Source organism: Pyrgilauda ruficollis, unplaced genomic scaffold (assembly GCF_017590135.1).
Source record: "Pyrgilauda ruficollis isolate IOZ18807 unplaced genomic scaffold, ASM1759013v1 scaffold24, whole genome shotgun sequence".
In the NCBI taxonomy this organism is placed as follows: Eukaryota; Metazoa; Chordata; class Aves; order Passeriformes; family Passeridae; genus Pyrgilauda; species Pyrgilauda ruficollis.
The window spans coordinates 17,492,182-17,509,292 of record NW_024523648.1 but is presented as its reverse complement, the minus strand read 5'-3'; the positions used below and the strand labels follow the sequence as shown (position 1 = coordinate 17,509,292).

General features: G+C 40.5%; 1 protein-coding gene across 2 annotated transcripts in view; it reads right to left on the bottom strand.

The window, feature by feature from the left end:
- The window catches only part of SASH1 (SAM and SH3 domain containing 1), a 529,880-nt gene that overhangs the window by 89,535 nt on the left and 423,234 nt on the right, over positions 1-17,111 (bottom strand). For both annotated transcript variants that reach the window (XM_041469752.1, XM_041469753.1), the window contains one exon: positions 9,603-9,731. In XM_041469752.1, the coding sequence (XP_041325686.1) occupies positions 9,603-9,731 (129 nt within the window). The remainder of the gene's footprint in view (positions 1-9,602; positions 9,732-17,111) is intronic.

Genomic DNA, 17,111 nt, shown 5'->3' with positions numbered 1-17,111 from the left:
CACTGGCCTCACTGCTTCACTGGCCAGGATTTCTTTACAGCTACACCACTGTGTATTATTAGGTTGTTCTGAGCTTACTATAAATTTCAGGTTACTCTGTTGCGAATTTAACTACAGAGGAGGAATTAGGGAATTACATAGGTAAATCTTCATCAGCAGCTGAATCTCAGGGAGGTGAGGCCTAAATAGGGATAATGATACCAAAATTACCAGCTTCAAAGGAAGCAACAAAGGCTAATTAATGTTTTTCAAGGGTTTTGAGGGTGGAAAGTGCTACACAAAGGAGAAATAAAACTATTTGTTGAGCTTCTGTGTAGGCTAGCAACTGAAGGCTCCAATTATGCAGCTTTCAACAGTTAACCACATGAACAAAATAAAGCTACTCTAATGACCGACTTCCTTCTTACTTCTCATTTGTGTGACTTTCAGCACCTGGCACACGGTTCAAAACTATAAAATCTCTCTCTTTTGTCAAAATGGACTTCAACTACAACTTTATCTTTGCTAGACTACCATGATCCTGAGATTAGCTCAGTTGGTTAAATCCTGGTGCCAAAAAAAAATTCTCGCCAAGGTTGTGGGATCAAGCCCTGTATGGACCATTCACTTAAGAGTTAGACTTGGTAATCTCCTTGTGGATCTCTTCCAACTCAGATTCTGATTCTGTGATCTGCGGACACACCAAGACAAAAAGCTGTCAGAAGCCTGAATTGTGTGCCTTCTTTCAAATACTGTTTATCAGCCTATTTTGTCTTAGAGAAAGCTTACAAATTCTGGGGTTTTTTTTGCTACCTTTTTATCGTCTAATTTATCTGGATGTCTCATGAATAAAGTCTTATATGAAGAAAAGCTTGTCTATTTTTCACATCTATAACCATTGATTCATTATGATGCTATTCCTATCATCTTTACAGCCTTAAAAGCACCAGGATACACAATTCTACTGCCACTAGTTTCACATGAATTGTAAACCAAACAATTGTAACTGTGGTTTTATCAGGAACTTCAACAGCAATAGGCAAAAGACACTGGCATAAACAAAAAATTACCAGTCTGTGTTTCATAACAAGCTTATGAATTCCAAATTTTGCTAATCATTTCAAGTCTTTCTTCTTTCATTAGTTTCTAATCCATAAGTGATTTTATTCATCATGCCCACAAGCAATGCAAGAAATTAATCCCTCTGATAAGGAACTGAAACAGAATTCTTTTGAACATATTACCTGTTCATTTTCATATGTATGTATTTACAGGATTATTGCCTTTCCCAACTCTATTTGCTTGAACAACCAAAGAAGCCTTAGAATCAGGGAAAAACTGGATGTAGTAATCCCAGATTACTTTGTTCCCTTATGTAAAATAAAGCTGCAATCTAAACCATTGGGGAAAACCTAAAAATATAAATCAAGAGGGATATGACATATGGGAGTCAGGAAGAGGGATTTCCAGCTGATAGCCATTCCTTTTCATTATTTTGTGGAAAACAGATTGATCATTCACCAAAGAAATCATGTCTCTTCAAACTGCTTCAAACACAAAATTCACAGAGCATCTTGTTTGAAATGGAGCATTTCTCGGTGCTTCAGGCAACACTGCTGAAACAGGAAACCTACACAACACTCAGAGAAGATAAAGCACGGAAAGATCAAAGGAGAGTAGCTGTGGAGCATCAGAACCTACATCATGAAGAGCAGGGGCCAGGCCAGAAGAAGAAGAAAAAAAGGAATCAGTCCCTTTGAATTCACAGATGGAGGCCTGCCTTCCTCTCGGCATCTTTGCTGGAAGGGTGTCCTTCTGCTGCAGAGAAACAGACATTCCAAAGCACATCCAGATGTGCACCAATGCTCATGATGTGTTTCTCATTCTTCTCACAACATGCTCTTGATTTATTATTGATTAAGACCTGTTTGTTTTCTCTAATGACCTGCAAGGCTGTTATGGTTCTTACAAGTGAGATTTTTCAGCTGACCTCACGGACATCCGTCTTGGGCAGTATCCTTACTGTTCCTTGAGGACCCATAGAGGTGTTTCCTTACTTGGGGACTTCCAAGAAGCACAAGCAAGTGCTACAATTAGTTGACATTTGAAGTCGTTGCCAGCTGTCTTCAACACACATAGACAGACTGGTGAGCAATGGCTGGGGAACCACAGGAGAGCACAGAGAGGCTGCCTGGGGAGTCAAGCTGACACTATGCAAAGACAAAGAGGAGTAATTTTAATAGAAAACATGACCTCTTTTAGGCTTATTCCTCTGTTGGTTTAGCTGCTATCACATTACACAAGTCTGACACTCTTCTAACACAGCCAATACACATTGCTGTCCTCCCAGAGTAATGCCACTTAGCTGGGTATCTTGGAAATCTATTAATATGTGAATGGCAAGTTGGGCTGCACATCACAAACTGTTCACTACAGAATTTGGGTGGGTTTGAGTTGATTTTTTTATTAGTTTTGGTTTTTCTGGTTGTTTTGTTGGATTTTTTCCCCTCAGAGATGCACCTTCTTAAATGACAATTTAATTTGCTCTCTTTTTATACAATTGTATACATTGCAATGAAATTTACCAGCATGATGCTGTACATTTCCAGTTTTACTGTCACTTTTAAGTCCTAAGGGGAGGAAGGAAAAAAATACATACAGGGAGCTAAAGTTAGTCAATCTATTACTCCTTCCCTCTAGTCCTCAGGCTCCAATGAGATTAAATCACAGAGTTAATACAAATCTATTCTGTCAGTTCCACCAGATCTGTGCTGTTTCTGGGATAAAAGAAGAGCACAGTAAAGAATATATTTAACTGATCTAAGGTTCAAAGAAAAATTCCTGCTGTATGTAAAGGGGCAAGAAAATGATTACAAAAGATATTAGAAGATTAAGAATAGCTAGACACTTACAAAGCTAATTTCTCCCCTCCACAATTACCAGTCAGGATGCTAGAAGTGAATAATCTTTTATATCTATAACATAAATATTATTTTGTTCATAACAGTATTACCAGCTCAGAAAAAAAAACAAAAACCAATTACCTTTGACAACCTATTTTTCCTGTAACACTGACATTACCAAAAATACTTCAGAAGACCAGAAGTGTTAAACAAAAGATCCCACTCCAAAAAACAAGGGTCTTCCAAAAGTATGAAAGGAAGATAAGGTCACCCAAACCATCACAGCTGCAAAGTCTACTGAATCTCCAGCCTATAAATGAACAGATTTTGCCTAAGGGATTATTCATAAACGGCCTTCCAACAAAAACAGTGGTGAGACTGCAGGAGGTCATTAGTTTGCAGAAAGTGGAGAGATTTTTACTTAGTCTGCTAGTATTAAGTGAACTAAGAACTGTTTAAGAATAGTATTCACTTTGCTGCATATGGAACAAGCCTTGCTTTGTTTTCATGTTTAATGCTAGTTCTATATTTAAATGCCTTTGCTGCCTTGGTCTGTGATGTGAGACACTAAAAATAGCCTGTCTGTTCCAGACTTTCCATTTTGTCTACCTTTGAAAAGACTTTCCATTTTGTCTACCTCTATTAATGATGAAATGTCATTATGAATTTAACTTACAAAGATAAGCCTAAAATACGGAGAGACTGAGACTGCACACACGGTAAGTCTCCATTAATTATTTTCTATGTGAATCTACTTTATGTAGCTCATACTCAGGCCTAATCTCCCCTAGTTCAATCTCTACTGAGGAAAAAAAAAAAAAAACACAATGAGCTTCAAAGTCCACAACTTCTACTGCTACTTTTTCTTCTGTATGTCTGCCCCATAAGGCCTGGAGACTTTCAGAAAAATAGGAAATCTTATCTCTGTGTTCTCCAGCTGGTTTGTGGGTGTTTTTTTTTTTTTTTTCCTTTTTGTGCTGTAGATACCTTTTAAATTGAACTCAGATGTTGTTTATACTTTGAAGGGCCTCCTACAGCCAGCAAGACAAAACAAAATAGTGAGATCCTATTCCAGTGAGATGCAGAGGTGTCCTCTCAGGACTAATGATAACAGCAGCCAGTACTGAATTAGCAGAGCAGAGATGATCATTTCATAGCAGGAATAAGCAGTCTATTTTAGGATCCTGAAATATTAATGTATGATGTGAAGAATGGCAGACATGACTACTGTCAGCTATAGAGTAGACACAGGCAAACTCCACAAACATTCAGCATCCCAACTCCAGCTTTGGTGGCTAACTCTCTTGAAGATTTTTTAAATATATATCAATCACTGACTGCAACTGTTCTATGTGTTTTAGTGTGCTTCAGCAAAGGCTGCCTAGTTTCTCAAATAGCCTGATGATATTGCTATACCGGACAAATGCACCTCTAAAGAGGAAAAAATCATTATTACTCTATCACTCAAATTACTAATTACTTCTGTTGCCTTTCCTCCCCTTTTTCTTCTTTCTGGACATATCATTTATATGGGATGACATTACCTAGATGGTCAAGTCCATCTGTAATCAAACAACTGGATGTTGAGCATATTTTAAAACCATGCACAGACAAGACTTAGGAAGACTACACTGATGCTGGAAGTAGGACAAGAAACTTATGATGGTTTTATGTTCTTTTCTATTTTCTGGCTTTGCCTGTGTACATGTACAGGTACTGTAAAAATACCTGGGATTAGGCAAGGTAATTTTTCCAAATACGTTCATTGTGCTTTACTACAGTGTACAGAGAGAAATTCTGAACACTTCCCCTTCTATAAAATGAAATTACTTACATGAATGTGGGGTAAAAAGTATACTACTATGCCATTTAGCTTTTCAGAGGCATTAATTTTATGTAATTTGCAAGAGAAAAGATGGATGCAACTTCTCAGTGCCCCAACTGTAGCTGTCAGAGTCCATCAGAAAACTTCAAGCTGTTCTTTGATTTCAAGCTCATCAGCTCCAATATGGACCTTGGCAGCAGCAGTTAGCTGGCCACTGTCAGTGACAGATGAGACAACAGAACGCAGTTTGCTCTTTCACGGCTAAGTCAATGCTGTCCTGCCCTGCTGACAGGCAAGGTAAAGCTGCTTTTGTCAGTAAGCCATGCAGATATGACCCCAGAGACACAAAGGAAGCAGGTCACAGAATGGTTTGCATTGAAATGCATCTTGAAGACCATCTAGTTCCAACCTCACTGCAATGGGATTGCTCAAAGCCCCATCTGACCCGGCTTTGAACGCTTCCAGGGACAGGGCACCCACAACTTCTCTGTTCCAGTGTCTCACCCCATGATTACATGTCCTTGTAAAAAGTGCCTCTCCAGTTCTCTTGTAGCCTTCTTTAGCTACTGGAAGGCTGCAGTGAGGTCTCCCTGGAACCTTTTCTTCTCCAGGCTGAATGAACAAGGTTGTTTCACATCTTGCCTGTGCTGGGGACCCCAGAACTGGATGCAGAGCAGAGCAGAAGGGAATAATCACCTCCCTTGACCTGCTGGCCACAGTCCTTTAGATGCAGCCCAGGATCTGGCTGGCTTTCTGGGCTGTGAACCCATGACTTCAAGTCATGTCAAGTTCTTCATCCACCAACACTATTAAAACCTTATCCCCAGGGCTGCCCTTCATTCATTCTCCTCCCAGCCAGTACCTGTGCACAGGATTGCCCCAACACATTTGCTGGACCTTGCACTTGTTTTTTTTTTAATTTCATAAGGCTTCACAGGTCCATCTCTCAAGCCTGTCCAGGTTGCTCTAGATGACAACCTTTTCTTCTCCAGGCTGAATGAACAAGGTTGTTTCACATCTTGCCTGTGCTGGGGACCCCAGAACTGGATGCAGAGCAGAGCAGAAGGGAATAATCACCTCCCTTGACCTGCTGGCCACAGTCCTTTAGATGCAGCCCAGGATCTGGCTGGCTTTCTGGGCTGTGAACCCATGACTTCAAGTCATGTCAAGTTCTTCATCCACCAACACTATTAAAACCTTATCCCCAGGGCTGCCCTTCATTCATTCTCCTCCCAGCCAGTACCTGTGCACAGGATTGCCCCAACACATTTGCTGGACCTTGCACTTGTTTTTTTTTTAATTTCATAAGGCTTCACAGGTCCATCTCTCAAGCCTGTCCAGGTTGCTCTAGATGACATCCCTTCCCTTCAGCATGTTGACCACTCCACTCGGTTTGGAGTCGTCAGCTAACTTGCTGAGGGTGCACTTGATCTCACTCTCCCTGTCACCAGCAAAGATGTTAAACAGCACCAATCCAAATACTGATCCCTAAGGAACACCACTCGTCAGTGATCTCCATTTGGATATTGAGCCACTGGAGTGTGGCCATCCAGCCAATTCCTTATACACCTGAGTGGTTCATCCATCTAATTCATGTCTCTCGAATTTAAAGAAAAGCATGTCATGTGAACAGTTAGAAAATACCATCCTCACAGAGTCACTTCTCTGGCCATAACTATATTTTAGCACATGTCCACCTCAGTATTACCAGTGATACATTCATTATGGGCCTGGAAATCCACTCTATCTACTCCACCTGCAGTTTTTCTTCAGCCAAAAGCCCACATGGTGTACAGGAACAGGCCAAATGCTAGGAAATGTGGGCAACTCCCATGCTGTTCACAAACATTAGTGTCCAAATCCAAGCACATTCTCCATTAAAAAAACATAGGCAAAACTCCAAACACAGAAAGCAGTTATCATGTTTAGGGACAACTAACAATCCTTGACAGCATTACCATTTGGAAAAATACTCTGGGTTCAGCTCCATCTACACCCACTGTTTTGTTACAAGATATGCTGCTTTCCCAAACAATTTTACCAAGTGATTTTTAAAAAAATTCAACTTCAGAGCAGGATATCTAGACTGAAATGGCCATGCTCTGATAGGAAAGGCTGGAGAGCTGATTAGAAAGTACAATATACAATCAAGATATCAACACTTGCACCCAAACAGCTTAAAATTATTTCAAAGGGTACAGAAGCAGCAATAAACAGTTCATATTTCTGTCCTTCCAGTGGATGTGCTACAAAGGGCAATCTGGGCGAGCCGGTGCTAAATACATGTTCCTGCCAAAGCTCTGCCAACTCAGGCATGTCTTTGTTATTACGCTGCTCCTCCTGACAGGCCCTCTCTGTGCAGGGTTTAGAGGACGCTTTGACTCCAGGGATGACCTGCTCTTTCTCTGTCCAGGCATTCAGTAAAAGCAGCAACCTAACCTTGGCCTTCTATGTTTCTGCTAAGTATTATTATGCACTCAAAACTGCATTTTCATATGGATTCAGTAAATGCCACTCCAGCAAACCCCTGAAAATCTGCACTAATACTCTGTGCATGTCAGCTCTGCTATGTTCACTTCACTAAAGAGAGAGAGAAGACCTTTGGGGAGGGGAGGAAGAACTGATACACTGCCCACCTCCAGCTCTGGCACAACCCCACTGTTGGGAAGAGAGGGTGTAGAGGCAGCATTGCCTTCTTCACTCCTGCTAGAAGAGCAATGTATGGCAGAGCAAGGTCAGCCTACACTAACAGACCAACAATACTGGTGCGTAATAATTTTGGAGCTGCATATATTTGCTATCTGGTACTTTTTTTTTCTTTACTATCACAGCACAGGGATATGCACTGGGCATTTACCCCAGCATTACTTCCCATTCACTATCCCCAAATGTCTGCCAATACACTACCTTTCCTCAAGGTCTCTAGAGACAAAAAACACCACAACAAGTGACTCACTCTTCTGTTCATCACACTAAAATCACATTCTGGTCTACACAGCCATTTCCCCTTCTCTGTGTAGCTAAGTCAAGCCTGCCTGTTCATCGATGAGAGCAAATTTCAGCTGCAGTCAGCACTGTTTGGATGCGGTTGTTGGGCAAGCGAGCTAATATCTATAGGCTCATATGTTATCAGCAGAATGGCAATCTTATGTCTAGAAACTGTATTATAGGAGTGACAGATGTAGCAAAAATGGAGCACTAATTTAATTTTCAATTGCATTGTCTTCTCTCTGACCTGGCAGTTCAAGAAGTCATCACTGGACCACTAGAGTAAGCAAACTCAGTATCAGAGATGCTGAAGAGGAATCTCCAGGCTGTTTTTCACACAGCCACTTTCTCTGACTACAGCTTCTCTGGAATAGAATGAATCACTTGATGGTCTGTCTTTGGTTAGCTCACATCTATTTAAACCAGCGTGAAGATCTGCACCTTTGATGTGAGTTAATTAAGCTCACATGGCTTTTTCCAGCCTGGCTTCTGCAGCTTCAGAAGCGAGGGGAGCCAAATTAGGCCCATCTGTCTATGGAAGAGGTCCTCTCCCGCCATAAGGCACACTCCATTACCCAGCACAGGAGCTGCCTTCCAAAAGCACCAGGAAAGGGGGTTTCGTTGCTGCCAACAGCTACCGAGAATGCCAGGTGTGGGGGTCTTCATGAGAATCACAGTTCTGTGCCATCAGCTTCTCTGCACAGAAGCCTTAAGGATCTCTCTACAAAAGAATTTCCTGCAATAGCTTTTTGTTTAACCTTTGGAACTTCTTGGCAGCAACAGATCTGCAAACACATTTGCTTTTTTTCTTTCTATTTAAAAATAAAGAAGGAACTGACAAACTTCAGAGGGCCAGAAGATGACTACCTACCTTGATTCTGCTGCCATTAATTGTGTAACTAAAGTTTGTAGTCTCTACAAACTCTGGAAACCTCTCATATGGTATCCTGGAATCCCAAAAAGAAAAAGTAGCCTTGAATAATCCATATCACCAGGTACAGCTGTTACCAAGGCACTCTCAAGGACTTTTGCCCATGCCCATCAAGAAGAGTTGCAAGATACAGCTCCCAGCTGTCAGAAAAGACAGTTTCAAGAAGACCTACTGGTATCTGTGGGGAGGGTATCAAAAAGGCATGCTTCATGAGAACAACAGACAACAGGTACAAAATGCTATAGGGAGGATCTCAAAAAACATTATATAAAAATAGAAGTTCAGTATAAAGATAGCAAAGCAGTATTAACAGGTTTCCCAGAGACAGTGCAACCTCTGCATCCCTAGAAGTCTTCAAACTCAATGAGATAAAGCCCTGAGCAACCTGGTTTGAATTTAGTGTTGACACTGCTTCGAGCTGACTGCTGGATTAGGGACCTCCTGAGGTCCTTTCCATCCTGAAAGGTTCTGTGACCCCATATCACAGGTTACATAATGTATAAAGTAATGGAAAGGGGTTGGCAGAACTGCTTTGGGAGCCTGAGTATTTGCACCCTGGACTTTCGAGAAGCACCTCTTCACAGTTGGTACAGTGCAACTGCAAGTCTGCACAGTTTCATTGTGCTCACACTGGGAGCATCTTGGAGCAAGGAAACGATGCTTTTGTCAGACAGTATCTTGCCTCTGAGAGTTGAGGATTGCAACCAAATGTATGCAAGCAAGAAGTACTCTAATTAAAGAAGAAATAAGAAATGCAGACTCCAAGACTTAATGAATCATAAAAAATACCTAGAAAAAAAAACCTAATCTGGCTAATTCCAAGTGTTTAATTGAGTTGGCTGAAACGTTTGCATGCGTGAACACAACCACGTACAGTTATTTCCCTGGGTAGATTTCTTCAAGCTGTAATATTGATTCTTCATCTGGAACATGAATGGCAATTATTTGTTAATAAAGCTGTAACTGTTCTACATACCAAATCAAGGTCTTGGGAAACCCTCCTCTTGCGCAGCTCTTCCATCCTCTCACACACATCTGTGAAGCAGGTGTTATAGTAGTCTGCATACTGCTGTGCCAGATCATCAATATTTCCCAGTGACCCGTCCTACAGGGAAGACAAAGAAAACAGGTTAATCAATTTTTAAATTCTAACTTAAAGGTAGCACCACAACTATGAAGGAAAGCCCTGTCCCTGCAGCACATCGTGCTCAGGTCATCCTCTCCATCCCTATCCCAGAGCACACTAACAGCAAGAACAGCTGGGAACTGGATTACCAGAACAGCTCCTCACAATCAGGTGGGACTTTGTTAATTCCCACAGAGAGAAAGAAGGCAGGCACAACAATGCAGTGGAACAACACATCCTCAGGCACTGTCTGCCCCAATTTTCTCCCAGCAGCACCTGGTTCTTCCAAGCAGAGGCTTGCTCTTCCAAGAGCCAGTCATTACACACATTTCACTGACCCTACGAAGACTAGCCCTGCTTTGTGACAACAACTGACTGTAACTAAAACATTTCTTACCAATACACCAAATCAGCCAGACTGCAAACAATGACACCCACAAAGACACTCTGTCAGCTGGTCTTTTAAGATGCAATGGAGGTGGCAACATGGTTTGCTGAGTCCCAAATGTCTGCTTTGCAGGGCATGATTGCTACACTGCTAATAAAACGGCTACAGCCAGAAACCTAATTGTAGTAATCTGTTAATTACAGTCCAAATTCATACTTTAAAAATTATGAAAAAAGAAAATAAGACCAGAACAATAAAATGGCTGAATTTTAAGTGTCATGAGAAACCTTTCTAAACATCAGATATGTATGCCCCATCTGTGAAGTGAGGGGGTGGGCAGGTACAATATGCACGCACTTAAGACAGGTCCAAAAGATGGGATGGAATAATCTTGTATTCCTATTTGTCTAAGTTATGAAAGAGCATGTATGTCACTGGGTGCATTCCTTAGAAGGCAACATAGATGAAGAAGATAGGCTCTCTATGCCCGTCCTGAGAGAAGGACAAGAATACATTGCAGACTATTATTTAATTGCTGCTGTTAATATATGCACACATATAAATGTAAAATTATGTACTGATTATTAAGAAAATGCTAGGGAACAGAGAAATAATGTAAAAATAATTATGCCAATAATATACATAAATTGCAAGGTTGAGTTATAGCATATGAGCTAGGATGAACTTTCAATTAGTAATCACACCTTAATGAAGCTGTTGTTACTTGGAAATAAGTATGTGGTCCCACTCTCAGGGTTCTGGACTACGCTGAAGAGGTAGGTTTGCTCTAATGAAGTATCACTTCCAGAGAATTGGAAAAAGCTTTCCAGTTGAAATCAAAGTGAAAGCCTATTAAATCTGAGTCTGTGAAAAATACTTTCTACTCTTTTAAACTGTTCCACAGGTGAAACAGTTATCTCCTGAAATTTCTGCAGATTTCCCCAGAAACTTTTGCAGAGCTCACATACCCAAAATTTAGATCAGCTTGCATTTTCTCAGCACTACTGTGTACAGCAGAGGTGGAAAACAATTTGAATGTCACTTGTTGGAGCAGCAGAAGCAAAATAACTTCACTAAATATACATCTACACCTTGTCCCCTGCCCCCATACTTACATATTTTTTACTGTAGTTCCTATCTCTCAACCTGCCAAAGATCTCACACAGGAGATGTTGCAAGCATGAAAAGATTGGGGTCCTTATAAAAATACACTTCTGGGAACTTCAGACTTTCCAGAGCTTTGGACAAACAACTTCCTGCACTGCTAAGCAAATGTACAGTTTACATGGGGAAAAAGTCAGCACCTTGAGAACACAACCCTGCCTTTCTACAGGAGCCACAGTGCTACCTGCTCACAGCGGAAGCCTATGTTTTCCTCCAACCACCTCCTTGACATCCATCACTTCCCAACAAGCTGGGGAGGAAACTTGGACTCTTTGCCTGTACCACGAGTTCCACAAATTTCCCTGTGCCATTGGACACTCTTACTGGTAGCACTACCTCCTCTGGTAGCTGAGGGTGTGCTTTCTGGTCCTACATGGACTATGTGCTGCTTTCAGTGTTTAAACACTCAGTAGGAATAACCAGGGTTGCAGAGCTGGGGGAAAAAAATGAACACCAAACTGAAAAAGCAACCCCAAAACTTAACCTTCATTTGCTCACTTTTGTGGGCATTAAGAGAACCTGTATGACTTCCAAAGAGATGATGTGACATCTGAATCCCAGCCACAAAATCATAACAAATATCCCTCTCTAAGCGTTATCAAAAATTTTCACTTTGGAGTATCTTGCCCAGCCAGAGTCTGTTTATTCTTTGATAAGCTCTGCCAGTTAAGAATATTCAAGCTGGAAACAGTAATGATATAAGAGCAACACAGGGAAGCATCCTCTTACTAGAATAACATGAAAACTGCCTATCAGTCCATCTCCTCTCACAATTCTGGAAACCATACATTCCATAAAGTTAACCTGCTCCAAAATACTCAGTTTTCAAAGGTAATTCATGACTTTGAAATTGCCTGAAATTCTCCAAATCCAAACATATAATTTGAACTTTAGCTTAGCTGAGAGTCATTCAGAGCTGAGGCTCTCAGCATGCTCCAGTGCTCCTCCCCACACCTCCTCAGACACGTGGTCACAGACCATTTTAGGATAGCAATGGCACTGCCAGTGGATCAAACACAGCCAAACAAGTGCTCATTTTTCACTTGTGCTGGCGTGCAGTTCACTGTGCTATTTTTAAAGGTAGCCTCCAAAAGGCTGAAGGCTTCTGACTGTCCCTAGAATACAATTAGCTCGATTGCAGCACCCCAATTAAAGCCTGCAGAAGGTGGGTGGCCCCACTGCCAGCGAGCACGTGGCTGCAAAGAAAGGCCAATTCACAAGTGACTCAGTCCACCAGTGCCACCGTGTCCAGAGGAGCAGAGCTTCAGGCATCAGCCTGCCTGACTGACAGCAGGGATTGCTGGCAGTGCTCAGGGCTTGCATGACGGGGGCTGTGATGCAAATGAAAACAAGCTTGATGTCCAGAAAAAGATGAAGGAACAGAAGAAATCCCACAATACATTAGAAGATACAGCTGACACACAGAGAACAGGCAGCTGGCACACATACTTGTTACAGCCCTGCCACATGCTTTTGCTGGGGGTCCAGACCGAGGGCAGCTACAGCTTTATGCAGTTGCCATTCCACAAAGGCTGTGTGCACCATCCTTACAAGATGTGGACAGCTTTGGGGTTTGAAGCCCCATGGCTTCAAAATTAGAACAAATCCACAAACATTTGCATTTGCACCTCAACTTGCCAGAAAGGTGCAGTGGAAAATGCCAATTGAAGGATTTGTGTCTGTGGTCAAGAGTTGATTTTATGAGTTTATCTATGCAGAGAGCATTGGTTTTGTCAAAAGAAATACAGATTCATAAATCAACCCAAGCCAAGACAGCAAACACCTCACGACCTGCAGCATCCACTCATGATTTCATGTAAGTAAATGTCGTAACTTAGCAAAGGATTGTATATTTGATTTACATTACCTCAAATTTGATCCCTACATAGAGTTATCTCCATCATCCTCCTTTATCCTTCAAGCACCACTAAAAACATGGCAAAACTTAGAAAAGAGAAGATGCTTCATTCTTCTACTGCACAAATAGTGGCCAAGAGCTACTTTAGGTATCATCAAGCCACAAGTATAACCCATCTGAAGAACCATGACATTTTGTCTGTTCTTTAAATTGACCCCCCAATGTCTCCAAATAATTCTAAACTGTCTCATACAAAATCACCAGCAGTGTGCTTTTCAATTCTATTTTTTGAGTCTTTAAAAAGTATTCATATGCAAAACATGAGCTCCAGCTTGATAAGTCATGCATTCCCTTACAAACAGGGTCAAAGAAATAGTCTGAGATGTTTTTAAAAATCTCTAGAATTATTAATAAAATAGAACACTAAAAGCATAACTCACAATATTTAAAAAATATTTCACTCTGATGCACGAAGAGTAAGACCCAGTGGCAATTTTCATAGGTTTAGACAAATGTGGAGTGCCATTGTAGTTTCACATGTAGGAAAAAGCATACAGTTATTCGATACAAAAAATAACAAGCCAATGTAATATATAATGAGCCTTCAATCATGTACCACTATGCCCCATTTTGATAAAGATGGTTTGCATATTTGAGACAACTTATGTGAGCAGTGAAACAACATATAGCTTTCAAATTTCTTCTTACTGATATATCTGTATTTAAGAAGCCTCTGAAATGCTCTGAACTGTCAGTACCATTTTTAAAACCAAAACCTCATAATAAACTCTGTCATTTTGTCACAAATTCAACAGTTAAAGCACTAACACTTTACACCAATTGTGTTATTACCATGCAAACGGCAATGTTCCCGCTATATAATCCCACAGATCTTCTCTGATGGAAAAGAATTTGTGAGCAATACAAATATCAAGCAAGAAAACCATTCCTCAAACACTTCACTGGTGAGAAGTTACAACCTGTTTCCCCTAAGACTTCACTAGAGCACAGACTCTTCCACAAAATAGTTTGATAACCAGGAAAGTGTACAACCTATTTTTAAAGGGTTAAATGTAAAATGAAGATTTAATAGCCTAATGAAAACAGAAATTATCTCATATTTCTATTTTCAGTTGTGAAGTGTATTCCTAAATTTTCATTTTATAATGTATGCATGCAACATTTTTTGGCATCATAAAGCACAGAGCAAAATGATTCATTGCCCTGAAATTCCAAGAGAATTAGTTCTGATATGCATGTGAATACCAAAGGAATCCATTGGGATTCCTGTTAATGGAGCAACTACAAAGCAAAGTTGGAATGGTTTGGCACTTATTATAAAGTTAGAATTTATCGGTCACTGCACATCAGTTAGTTTAACGCCTTGGCAGAATCCTCTGTATTTGACATCTGAAAGCGTAAAAGAGAAAAATGTTTTGCTAGAGAGCTCTGCAGGCTGTAAAATTAAGTAAAAATACATTCATATTTTAGTAGTATGATAAAATAAAAACACTAATAACTAAGGAGGAATAACAGACTTTGGAAACAAACACATACATTTGATTAACCTACATGTCTACCGAAATATTAGGCACTAGCAGAGCATGCATACTTTCTGCACAAATTTCTACGTAGAATAAGATTTTTAGAAAAATCTTTCAAAAATACAGCTATTTTACTCTGTACTTTTCTGTCTCAGAATCTGAAAAATGTGTTACAAAGCTGCATATTCCAGCATATCCTCCTCCTATTCTGGCAGATATTAGGAATGTTAGGAAAGAGGTCTTGATTACTGGATATATGTGCTCACTCTCCCAGCCCCTGGTGAAATTCACGTAACTGCATGAAGCTCAGAAATGTAAAAAGATGTGGATGCTACATGCCTGTTTGTTCAGTGAGACAGATGGGTCTCCATCTGCACATGGCAATGCAAGTTACAGCACACAATGCAACTATAGGTGTTCAAAACTTAAAAGCCACTGCAGCTATGGCCCCATCACATGCATAATCAGGGATCTTAGGAACAGGTCAGAAACTAGAAGACAAAATGACTTTTTTTTCCTAATAAGGTATAAATGAATGTGGAAATGGCGCTGGCGAAGGGAAGGTGCTATTTCACAACACACAGCAATCATGCCCTGGTAAAGGCACATTCTTTGACCTTTACAAGCTAAGATGAGAAAAATCCATTTCCATGCCTGAAACACAGGACTACTGTGTGGAGAGTCACTGTAAACATTAGCAGTTTATTTCTGGCAGTTAGATTTTAACAGGGACGCCTACTAAAAATTTGTGGAACATGACCTTGCATTTCAATAATACCTTTGGTTTGGATAGCTCTAAGAAGTACATAAATGAAAGCCAGAACGTGGGCCAGAGCAAACAGGCTTGTTTGGGGAGGGGAGATGGGTAAGAGGGAGGAGGGACAAAAAAAAGCAGTGAAATGAGAACATCTGCTGCAGGAAAACATATTTGTGCCTAATAAACACAAGCAATGATCAGATTTTCGTGGGACAACTTTGACTAAGATGCCACCCCTTTTTAGATGTTTTTACTAATCATAAAAGCTTCAGAAACTTTGCATCCTTCCCTAAGCAACCTTACACTCATGGCAGAACTCCCTGCATTCCAAAATATACTAATATCTAAATTCAGGTTGCACTTGATCAATCTGAGACACAGTATTGCAGGTTCCTTCACAGTTCTTTCTAAGGAGGCGGATTGAAATCAGATCCAAACCTTTTCCAAACACAAGAGTTAAACCTGCATCCATCTCTCTGGCTAGAGCCTGCATCTCAGTTTACTACAGCAATACACAGTGAGGATAGGTATCTGCAGGAAAACCTGCAGAGCCTCACTATAATTCTGTTACACATTTCTGACCCTCTTGCTACCAATGTATTTCTGCTAGGAATAGGGGCTGATGTTTTGCCTTCTGGCACAGCTTCAAAATGCTTGCATTAAAAATGAACCCAACAAGCTGCTAGAGAAATACTCCCTTCTATTCCTAGGGCTCAGCAAGGACAATCCTCCATTCAGCAGAGTTAACAATTCCACTATCCATCCAATGACAGGTTCAAAGCCTGTCTTGACAGTCAGCAGGGTCAGAAATGTGAGTGAGACAGAAGTGCAAGGCCAGACAGCCAGCGCTTCCCTTGATATTCAGAAGAAGGCATAAAATACTCAGCGTACAAGTCATGACATTTTTATATTGAGAACAGCTATTTTTGAGGATGCTGAAAAGTTGTCATGGTTCCCTTGACCTCTCTACAGCCAGGAACTCTGCGAACAAAAAGAACATACAGACCAGACTGATTCAATAGACTTTCCATTAATTTTTATGGCATCTGAGGGTTGAGTCATTAAACTATGTGGCTTTACAGACAGAGTTACAAAAATAGATGTGACACTACTGTGTCACGCTCTCTGCAGCATGGTTAAAACACTTATAGATTCTGTACACTAAGCAGAAAGCACAATGGTATACTTTGATATCAAAGATTTTGCAGCACTTATTTGAAATAACTGAAAGAACCCACCAAGTTCAGAGCACAGTCACTCTAGACCCAAAAAAATCATATTAAACCACACAATTATCTAAGTTTTTTTCATATATATATATAAAAAACTTCACCCTGTCTTTACATCAAAAACCCCTCTTACTCTTTTCAATATTCTGAAAATAAAATGTTTCCTTCACCAGTAGCACCACAGTTGGTTTCCCCCCCCCCCTTCTTTTTACTGTAAAGCCCCAAAGTCTTTGTCAAGAAGGCATAACAAAGCACCTCTGGAAAAACCATTCTGAATGTGATTTCTACTTTTGCCTCTGTAAATTAAAAAAAATTTAAGAGCACACTACTGAGATCCCTCTCTGCAGTTTGCAACCAAGGAAATCCTTCATGGAAAAAATAAAAATATATGAATGCTAACAAAAAGTTGTGTCTATGCA